The sequence below is a fragment of the Gossypium hirsutum genome, chromosome D08 (genome assembly GCF_007990345.1).
Source record: "Gossypium hirsutum isolate 1008001.06 chromosome D08, Gossypium_hirsutum_v2.1, whole genome shotgun sequence".
In the NCBI taxonomy this organism is placed as follows: Eukaryota; Viridiplantae; Streptophyta; class Magnoliopsida; order Malvales; family Malvaceae; genus Gossypium; species Gossypium hirsutum.
In genome coordinates, this window is record NC_053444.1 from 41,082,490 (window position 1) to 41,093,096 (window position 10,607).

At 33.9% G+C, this 10,607-nt stretch overlaps 2 protein-coding genes across 4 annotated transcripts; both read right to left on the reverse strand.

Annotated features, from left to right (window-relative positions):
• Nucleotides 1-313: 313 nt before the first annotated feature.
• On the reverse strand, nucleotides 314-1,848 carry LOC107911519 (WD repeat-containing protein 38). The gene is made up of 5 exons (XM_041100022.1): nucleotides 1,643-1,848; nucleotides 1,466-1,560; nucleotides 1,280-1,371; nucleotides 915-1,146; nucleotides 314-824 (listed from the first exon to the last, which is right to left on the reverse strand). Exons 1-5 carry the CDS (start codon nucleotides 1,800-1,802, stop codon nucleotides 411-413), a joined length of 993 nt encoding a protein of 330 aa, XP_040955956.1. The 5' UTR covers nucleotides 1,803-1,848; the 3' UTR covers nucleotides 314-410.
• A 1,615-nt stretch (nucleotides 1,849-3,463) lies between these two features.
• Nucleotides 3,464-8,238, reverse strand: LOC107911494 (transcription factor bHLH157). 3 transcript variants are annotated; one of them, XM_016839334.2, is made up of 10 exons: nucleotides 7,729-8,238; nucleotides 7,323-7,412; nucleotides 7,069-7,168; nucleotides 6,872-6,913; nucleotides 6,710-6,769; nucleotides 5,029-6,522; nucleotides 4,717-4,818; nucleotides 4,480-4,617; nucleotides 4,230-4,355; nucleotides 3,464-4,141 (listed from the first exon to the last, which is right to left on the reverse strand). In XM_016839334.2, the coding sequence occupies exons 1-10, from the start codon at nucleotides 7,836-7,838 to the stop codon at nucleotides 3,950-3,952; spliced, it is 2,454 nt and encodes an 817-aa protein (XP_016694823.2). In that variant the 5' UTR covers nucleotides 7,839-8,238; the 3' UTR covers nucleotides 3,464-3,949. The 3 variants fall into 3 exon arrangements, with proteins under 3 accessions (XP_016694823.2, XP_016694815.2, XP_016694830.2); XM_016839326.2 differs by having other exon boundaries at nucleotides 4,717-4,821; XM_016839341.2 differs by lacking the exon at nucleotides 3,464-4,141 and having other exon boundaries at nucleotides 4,229-4,355; nucleotides 4,470-4,617; nucleotides 4,717-4,821.
• Between the last annotated feature and the right edge of the window lie 2,369 nt (nucleotides 8,239-10,607).

Consider the following 10,607-nt stretch of genomic DNA (forward strand, 5'->3'; position numbering starts at 1 on the left):
AACAAATCGCTATCAAAGCTTGAAAATTACCCAATAAATTGATATAAGGAAATCTTAAACCAAAATAAAATACGTTATATCAAAGTCAAAGCAGTCAAGAACAAAGGCTGAAGCTTTTAAACAGCAGATTACAGAAAAAATTACCACAATTCTAACATGAAATGTTAACAACCACATGCAATTTATTAAATCATCCATGAATGAATATCAAAGATCGATAATTACAGAACAAATCGATACGAATCAATCTTAAACCAAACAAAACATGTTTAATCCACTCAAAGCAGTTAAATTTGTACTCTAGCCCGAAAAGTTATATAATAGAACCCAATCATCCCAGGCGATTTTTAACCCATCCCTTAAATATTCACAATCATTCGTCTCTATAGATATTGGCTTCACCTTAGGTTTTACAATATGGAATACAAATACTGGTAATGCCGCCTACGGTTGAACTCTAACAAGCTGCCATAACTGCGATCAGCAACACCAACGAAGAGCGATTCTGTATCTGGGCTAAAGGATATTCCAGCAACCTCACCAAAAAAGTCAATTTCCTGGCACTTCACATACCCGGACTTGGTGTCGAAGACATGAACGAAGTCAGCTGGCTCAGCCATGGCAAGAAATCGACCATCTGATGTGAACTTGAGAGCTCTAATTGCTCCCATTCTTCCCTTCAATACAGCTAGGGACTGGGATGGTTTTCTTACATCCCACAATCTGCAAGTTGTGTCCTGATTCCCAGTAGCAAGAATGTTCCCATCAGGGTGCCAAGCTGAAGCAAAAGAATAGTCCAAATGTCCTTCTAGGGTGCCAGTGACCTGCAGCATTGTACAAAATAAATTAGACATCAACAAGATTTAAACCTCAAAACGCACCATTTATTTGGATGTCCAGCAAGAGTGACATACTTTGCCAGACTGAGCATCGGCAATTAGGCAGTCGGTACTATCTCCAAGGACTGCAAGCAACTTCCCGTCTGGACTAACAGAGGTTTCTGTTAAGAGAAGACAACCATAAAAGTAAGAAAAACACCCGAAAAAATGGAATTCTACAGCAAGGATTTGAATACTAGCACTTACATTTACAGACCAGTCGAATGAGAACCGGTTGAGGGTTGAAAAAGTTTTGGCATCAAAAACTCTGATTTGAGCATCGTTATTTGCAGCCATAACTTAGTTTTATTTTAAAATGTAGTCAAAGTAATATATTGCTCAAGATAACCAAAATATTTCTCTTTGTTAGACTGCTCAAAAAGGATCAAAATATTTCTCACCTAGGTTTGAGATACACATCCACCGCATTAGTGATTGCATTATCATCAGTGGTTACTTTTGTGGAGAATGCCACCCCCGGTTGATTTATATACTGCCCAAGCAGAAAAATACTCTCAACAGCATGAGCCAAATTGCAAACATAATACTTTATCCCATAAACATTTGTCAAACAAGCAAACAGATACCTTGCAAATAAGCTCCCCCTGAAAACCACCAGCCACCATTAAATTTTCTTTAACTGCCATGGTGCTAATCTGCACCCTAGAGAGTTGCTGAGATTGTCGTTTCTACAAACATATCAAAATACAAAGTTTATCTCAACTGCTCTTCAAACAAAGCAGCAGAAGTCAAATTAAATTAATCATGGCCATATTCACTAACCAGGTTAGGAACAATTGGCTTAGCCACATTCAGCACTTCTTTGCCCTTGCGTAGCAGTGATGACCAATGCATTACCGAGTAGTTTTGCATGAGGTACACATCGTGCTTTGATGTAGCCCACAACAGATTCCTCAGCTGCATGATAAAATAAATAAATTAAACACAATACCATATATCAGTATTCTTTCAAGCATGAAAGCAGATAAAAATATCCATCACCTAGATAACTTAATTGAAACTAAAATCTTAAGTTAGTGTGCATGTGTACAAGACCATACTCTTCCACATAATCCTTTCACCGACAGATAGTAATGTTACTGTTAACTAAAGACTCGTTAACTAGCTTCACCACTCACTGGGGTGACCAAAACAATTTATAGCCACAATTCAGCCTTCAAGCATCCTTGCAACAAGAAGTACGGCCCAATGCCATGGTCAAGAGTATGGATAAAAAAGAAATTGGTAGTTGATAGGAAAGACAAACAAGCATTAATCTTCTTGTGCACTTTAGTTTCAAAATGAATTACTAGTAACATATTTGTAAGACCATGTAACCACATTTTACCACCAATAAATGTTGTGAATCCCATACAAAGAGGAAAGAAAAGAAAGGGAAAAAGAACTGTCATAAAAAGAAAAATTGGCCGTTGATTGACCATGTATGCCCCCTTTCAGTATGGGAAGCCCCAATTCACTTTCCTCAAATTTCCCATTACATAAATAACAAAATGGAAAACAAAAATTCACAGAGCACAGGTAATGCATTAAAATTTGCAACACCAAACAGAACCATGAAATAGGGAGACCCATAAATGCAACCAGTAAGTTAGAAGGAACATTTTTAAATCATCCATGAATGAATATCAAAGATCGATAATTACAGAACAAATCAATACGAATCAATCTTAAACCAAACAAAACATGTTTAATCCACTCAAAGCAGTTAAGAATAAAGGCTAAACTTTATAGACAGCAGATTTAACATGTTTCGAATCTGCTTACATGCAGAAAAAACAAAAGACAGTAACAAGGTTGACAGAGAGTTAGAAACCTACCTTTCAGTTGCACTAACTCGAAAATCGGCAGAAAAGAAAATGAGAAGAAACAAAGGGAGCAAATCGGTAGAAAAGAAAAGAAAATAAACAGAGGGCAGAAAAGAAAAGAAAAGAAAAGAAACGGAGGGAGCAAATCGGCAGAGGCTAGAAGGAACAGAAGAGAAACAAAGGGGAAGCAGATGGGAGGGTATAACAGGGATGGTAAACCTATGCGGCGCCTAATCTAGGCAAAATGGAAGGATTACAAATCGGTGAAATCCACCAATTAGGGGTGTATTGGCAACCAAACATAGTGTAAATGTTGTTTGATCGAAGAGGGAAAGAAATGGATATTTAGAGGTTTTGCAATCGAGCTTAACTTGAAGGTTCATTTATGAAGGGGAAGTTATTAACAACAGAGAGATTGTTGTTTCTTGATACATTTATCATTACATTTAGATGTACTTAAAGAGATGAATTTGTTGAGGTATATAAGGCAAAGATTATGGAGTAGCGGGTTTGGAGAAATTAAACATTGGTAGAATTTACCCATGTTTTATTTCCTATAGTGATTTGCATTATAGTTTGTATGTCAGTATTAGTTAGTATTTTGTTAACTCGTGTTGTCGACACTAATCAATTTTTTTTTCTTTAATAAGTCAAAGAACTTGAAGCCTAATTCATTCGAATAGGACAATTTGGTTAGGTTGTTGATGGAGAAAGAACCCTCCTCTCCAGCTAATATCCTGGGAGATACGACATTCAAAGTGACAAAGCAAGCTAATTCTATTTATTATTACAGTAATCAAACAACAACAGATGATGGATCAAGGAAATATAATTAGCGGTTAGCCTACAACTATGTCATCTGCTTTGGATTATAAACAAATTTATGGCTGGAGCCGCATGCAACTAAGAACTACAGTTCAATAAACATCAATTAACCACCCTCACATGCAAACCAGATTGGTCCAGGCCATGGTGAAACAAGTTTCTATCCGGTTTTGGCTCCTTGTGCTGGCCGACTTCACATCTGACGGTTTCTCCTCCCGTATAGGGAGTAAAAAGATCACTTGCCACTCCTTTGAGAATATTTCCTAGCCTATCAACCATGTTATAAGGCTGTTGAAACTGGAATGAAGAACCTCCGCTATCTTCAGTTTTGGCTCTTCGATTTCCACAACACAAATCGCAGCGGTTCCTTTACATGTGAATGCTCAAGCTACTACTGGAACCCTTAAATGTGTGTTTTAATTATTGAAGTGTCTCAGCAACGCTGACAGGACGCAGCAAGAAAGGTTGTTGCTGGTGGTTGTTTAATAAGGAAATCGCACCATCCATGTCACCACTTGGCTGAGTTGCACAATCAATCCCACTGTTGTCCTTTTGCTGCAGAAGCGGGAGAAGAGACCAAATTATACCTGTCCTTTCGATTTGCTTGTCCGCCTGTCATATTCATTATAGGATCAGTTCCTTGAAATCATATTTAAGTTGCCTCAGTAAATTGCTTTGATGTCGTAGTTTTGGCATTTACCTCAACAATAAATCGTGCCCAAATCTTATCTTCTTGGAGCTCCATCACTCCCTTCAAAATATTCAATGGAAAGCCCCTAATGACTTCGGCTATCTCAAGAAAGAATCCTCGATCTTCACAGAGCATCTGTATCGAAGGAATGATAAAAGGCTCAGCAAAACCCTCAGCATTATTCAATTCGCCCCCATTGAGAAGACTTCATTTGGATTTTACATTAAAGAGGACAAAATAGTTATGCACCTTTTCATACCTCAACAAGCATTTGGCCTGGTGGATTTAGGTCCTTAACTACAATAGGAATACTCTGAGCCCCAACTTCAAATGCCCATGTAGCACCACCACTCATTGTATTGTGTTTTAGAAGCTTTCTGTTTCCCTGGCCAATAAGCTGAAGTTGAGGCAAGTTGTTAATGCGTTAGTGAACTGCAATCACCAAACTCTAACCTTCTTCAGTATCATATTGCATTGAAATAAACAAAATGTTTACCTTTGGTTCATCAGCTTGTTTAATCTCGTCTGCATATTTTGTCACGCCTTGCAAGAAAAGCAGGTATTTGATGGTCCGCTCCAATAAATGATCAATGCTTAACTGCTGCATTATGGAAATAATGTAAACATGTTGATCAATGAAACAGATTACAAAAACTTCAGTCCAAGAAATAACTTTAGATGATAAAATGGTAACAGCAGTCTTTTAAAGTAAAAAATATGAATAATCCTTTAAATTCTCCAGACAGCAGAAAGCACAAAATTTTCCCAATATATATACTTGATTAAAGCATGGACTCGTCATTAGTACCTTTCCACTATGAGGAATAATCCCTCTCAGTTCTTTGATGTGATCTTGGATCAGCTGGCGGTCTTTCGGCCTTGGTCGAGAGCTTTCACCAGGTTTAGCTCTTTTCCTGGTGGGCTTCTTTGCTGTTGTGACAATAGCATTTCCAGCTTTTACACCATAGCTATCATCAATCCATAAACCTACTTGTGATTTTAGGTGAAACTCTTTGCTGAATATAGTATCATTACTCTTGTCCCAGGTATGTGAATGCTGGGCCAGATTCATGCCCCCACCAGAGCAAGAAAGACCTTCAAGCTGACCTAGATGGAAGTTAGATGAAGAATTTTCAATTTTCCTTCTTCTAGTAGTGAAAATTTCATCCTCAACACTAGATTTAGCAACAGAAGAAGAATTACTAACACCACCTAGAAGCTCTTCAAGGCCAAGTTCAGAGAATAACCCTTTTCGCTTGCCAGCCATGGATGATGACATTCCAGAGGCAACAACTTTGTTAGCACTATGCAACAAAGGCATGTCGATATTTTCTGATAACTTCCCAGCTTTTCTAAGTCTAAAATCCATTCCAGTACCACTAAACAGATCATTTCCATTATCATGAACCATTGTAGATTTCTCTACATTAGATGTGAATGCATCAGCGATAGAGCTCTTTGATGAATTAACTATTTGTCCAACTGGAATATTGATTACTGCATCACCTCCTATCGGAACAGATGGCACAGAGGTAACCCCTACTGAACATGAAGGATCAGTAGTCGTTGTAGCTCCTGCTCCATGTATGTGATGCTGGGGTAAAGGAGAAAACCAGTGAGAGAAATCATCCATTGTAAAGGAGCTGGAGAGATCTGTTATAAAGTCACCTAGGTTAAACTCCTCAATGCTTCTCTGTTGGCTAATTACACTATCCAGAAGTCCAGCGTTGGTGCCAAAGGAATGTTGTTCCTGTTTTGTTTTCCCAAAGCTATCTAGATTATGTAATTCAGAATCAACCAATTCTCCTGTGCTATAAAATGATGTAAACGTTGAATGACCCTGTAAATTTTGTTCAGTATCCTTTTTAGGAAACACAATTGAAGGATCCCACTCGCCCTTTTCACCCGGCAATGAAGTCAGAATTGAACCCTCACTAGTGCAAGGGGTATTAGCAGCCAAGCTGTTAACACGACAGATCTTACCAGCTGATATAGGTTGAGCTTCTATGCTAATTGTTTGAATTTGACTTGTGAGATGAGATAAATTCTGTTGCACAGAGTTCATACTATAGTCATGCACAGAGCAGGAGGGTTCAATGAGACTTTGTAAGGAACATGACCACCCTGTTGGCTCCACAGAACAGCCACCTTGTTCGGTTGTCGGATTCTGACCCAGAATGAAGGAAGTAAACCATCCATCTAGGTTGCAAGTTTCAATTTCCAAAGGTGTAAGCCCATGACAACTTCCCATGTCATAAAACAACTTCTCCGTTTCAGCCAAAAGTTCCAACCTCTCCAAAATCTGCAAGAACAACTCCACTTACACAACATCTTAATGATTCATACATAAGACTTCTAAGGGACTTGCATAAGTATAACATATATGCTAGCATTTCCATCTATTTAAAACTTAAAATTGGATGATGTACTTCACTTAAACACATTTTTCATAGGGATGAAAATATATCAGTCATTTTATATGTACTAACCTTCTTTGTGGATCCAAACTGAACAACTCCCCGTCTTCCTACAGAGATTACTGCAATTGTCTGCAAATCATGTTTGATTGTAAATAAATGTAGAACATACACGTATACAAAAAAAAAACTTGGATAAAATAGGTTAAATATACTGTTAAAATTGAAAGGTACCTTGATACCAGATGAAAATTGGACTTGTAACTCAGATTCATCCTGTAAAATGAGAAAAAAAAATCTAAATTATAGACTAAAATAATGCAATGCAAAAGTAAAATAATCAGACAACTTTTATTATTAAAAGAATATATACACATGAAATGTTCTCAAGAGTAATACATTAATAGTTATAAAAGAAAAAAAATAAGCACCTGAAATATCTTTTCATTTCCAGCGGAATCCGAACCTTTACCATTGGAGTCTGAGAAAATCCATTGATGTTTTCCCGTGAAAGCGGCTTGACCAATTATTCTAAGTAGAGAGAACAACAAGGTTGGGCGTGTTAGAGATCTTGTGATAACTCCAAATTTACTCTTCTTGTTATTAAACTAAATGATTTTTAATGTATTTTTAACTACATTAACTCACAAATTCTGGGAAAAATAAATTGATTAACTGAGCATACCCTTCACCCAGGATGTGGAATTTTAGAAGCATTTTGTCGACTAATGGACCCATTTTCTGTTCGTAGTAGGCATCTTCCATTGTTAACAACCTGTACAAACAATCTATAATTAGAAAAAGGAGTTACTGTTGAAAATCTTGAGAAAATGATGTTTAACACGGAAAATCACCAGTCTCCGACTCCTTTCATTTACAAAAATTTTCTAAGCAAACAAAAACTTGTTTTTTTCTGAATTGAAACATGCATGCACAAATGGCAATTCCCATGAAGAAAGCAGATCTTGAAACAAAGCAAAAGCCAAAAATATAGAAAATTTTGGAAGAATGAAGCAAACGACGTAGAAAACAAAACAAGGATGAAGCAAATATTACAAACAAACAAACAAAAAAAGAAACAAAAACTTTACATGGAATTTCTGGGATCAAAGCGCCAGAAAACACCATAACACCACCCATTACTGCAACAAAGATTCTTTAGTGTTTGCTTTAACGCAGAACCCATCGCTGCTTCACCCATTTTCACACACACAAAAAGACTAAAAACTCGAGTTCAGGATCCAAAAACTCATTTCCTTCAACCCCATTAAACCACTTCAGTCCCCTTCAGAAAATAAAAGCTCCTCACTACCCCTCTTGCAACAGAAACACTCTAAACAAAACCAAAAAGAATAAAATCAATTCAGAGAAACTTGTGAGAAACAAGAGCAAAAGGGTACAAAAGAATAAGCTTTTTGTTTGTCTTAGTTTTTGCTGCTCTAAGAGAAATGAAAACAGAAAGTGGTCGGTGAGAGAAATTAAGCTAAAGAACTCAATATAATAAGATAGAGGGGGGAAGGAAAGAAGAGAGAGAATAGCCAATATTTATTATGATTTATGAAGCAAAAGAAAAGATAGGTGGTGATGATGGTTTCAATTTTGTCTCACTTTCATATCTTTACTTTCTTTCCTCCTTTTATCTTTCTATAAATGTCTTTCTGCTCTCTCTCTCTCTCTCTCTCTCTCTGTATGTATACAATTGGTTTTGGTTTATAAGAAAAAATTGTGTTTGCAATAATATTGTAGCTTTTCTTTTTATAAATTACCACAATTATAATTATTATAAAAAAATTATGTGCAAAAATAAAGTATTTATATCATATGTGAAATATACGAATAATGTAAGTTAAATAATTTGTATAATAAAAAGTTAGAATATAATTTTAGTTAGATGTGAATTCATATATTAATTTACGTAATTTTTTAAATAATATAATAATATGATTTAGTATCAATTTAATTATACTTAAATAATAATATAAATAAAATTGTTTAAGCCTCTCATATCTCAATTTTATTTTATTTGAGAAAAGTTATTGTTTTTAATTAAAAAAATAAGAGAATCAAATTACATTTGAATGAGTGGGCAAAATAAATATGGGTGAAATGTTGATGATTAATCCAACAGCAGATTTGTTAATTGGAGACAAGACCGAAATGTGGTATATGTGATGGGAATAACAATGACATCCTTGGGCATTGAGTCATATAAACAGCGTACTTTGTCTTTATATTTTCTAGGTTTGGTCATTGTGTTTTTGGTTCTCTCGTCTCTGTCGGATATATTTATATTGCTTTTATTCATTAATATCAACCAATATTCCACCAAAAAATATATTTAAATCTCTAACTTATGTCACTTATTAAAATAACATCAGCACCCTATTTTACTTTTTAAGCTTTATATAATTCAGGACTTGAATCCCTATCCATTTTCCCTTAAATATATATACACATTAAAAATGAATCCATAAATTATTATTACACAATAATATTTTAACATTCATAAAAAATATTGTTAATGGAGTTTTTAAACTTCACAAACTGAATTAGAAGATCAATAAGTGTCCTATAAGGGTGTAGCTCTTCAAAATATTAAAAATAAATAAATATTTCATAATAATTTTTAAAATTGCTTATGAAATAAACCAAGCATTTTCATAGGATAGATTTTTAAAAGTAAAAGGGCATTGGATGGTAATGAGTTTTTGTAATTTGGGATCAATACAGTAAATGGTGTTGCAAGATCATCAAGCCATAAGTGAAAACATAACTATTTGTAGAGAAACACTCGTAGTTTCCTTCTTTCTTTGAAAAGTGATTTTATTTAGAAATAAATAATATTTATGATTAAACAGTAATTAATGTTGTATATATTTTAAAAATCCAATTTACCACATTTAACAATCATACACGCAAATGTGTATAACAAATAAATAAATAAATACAAAGACAATACCTTGATTGGGGTCAATTTAATATGTTTATAATAATTATGGTGATCCGATTGTGGTAATTCTTAGAAAAATAACTTATCTTAAATTTAGAATATAATATTAATAATGTATTTGATTGAGTTGATGTCACAAGTTAACTCAATACGAGCACACAGCTCAAGATAAATAATTTAATCTAATTTTTTTCATTTTAATAACATACATATTTCATGTGTTATTATTAAGTTATTTCAAATCATATGTTTCATTATCTATTATATATTATTTTTAAACAAATATTTATATTCTAAATTTATAGTTTCCAAAGGCAAAATTTTTAGTGTTTGTAATAATTATGGTGATTCAATTGACGTGATAATTGCTAAAAAGATAATTCATCAAAATGTGTCTTAAATTTATTAGTAAATTACATGGAAATAATTACATCATGTATTAACTTTGCATTTAAAGCTCTAAAAGAAGGAAAATATATTTATTGTTAATTATGGATAGAAAGTAATATGGTAACATTTTTCATGATTGGGATCTTGAAATAATTACATCATATATGCTTCGATTGTTTATTGTATGATATTAATTTAATATATAAATATGGACATTCGATTCTATCACCGGAATTTATGGATAAATTCTAGAGATTCTACCATGTTGAGGCCAATACGTGTCCATCGCTTTTATTGCCACTTTTCAACTTCTAAATTATGTCAAGTAATTGTTAAAAACTTAGTTATAATATATATATTAGATTATTGTAATAATAAATATGGTAAATAAGATATGGTAATTTTGAAAAAGTGCAACTCAACAAAAATAATTAAGGCATTAAACTATAAAAAGGATTTACATTAATACAATATAAATAAAGTAAATTTATAAAAAAATTATTAATGTATTAAAATTTCAATAAATATATAATATCTCGTGTTGGAAATTATAGATTGCAATTTTATCATTATTCATAAGCACTTATTAGAAAGTGATGATTTATTCAAAGGATACATTTGATTTCCCTG

Excerpts from the sequence above, each read along its gene's own strand:
- LOC107911519 (XM_041100022.1), bottom strand. The coding sequence starts at position 1,802 with ATGCAGCTGAGGAATCTGTTGTGGGCTACATCAAAGCACGATGTGTAC. Across the intron at positions 1,372-1,465 it reads AGGGGGAGCTTATTTGCAAG|TATATAAATCAACCGGGGGT; the intron begins GTATCTGTTTGC and ends CTGCTTGGGCAG. Across the intron at positions 1,147-1,279 it reads GATGTGTATCTCAAACCTAG|AGTTTTTGATGCCAAAACTT; the intron begins GTGAGAAATATT and ends TGCTCAAATCAG.
- LOC107911494 (XM_016839326.2), bottom strand. The coding sequence starts at position 7,838 with ATGGGTGAAGCAGCGATGGGTTCTGCGTTAAAGCAAACACTAAAGAAT. Across the intron at positions 4,822-5,028 it reads TTATTCCTCATAGTGGAAAG|CAGTTAAGCATTGATCATTT; the intron begins GTACTAATGACG and ends TCCATAATGCAG. Across the intron at positions 4,618-4,716 it reads AACAAGCTGATGAACCAAAG|CTTATTGGCCAGGGAAACAG; the intron begins GTAAACATTTTG and ends CCTCAACTTCAG.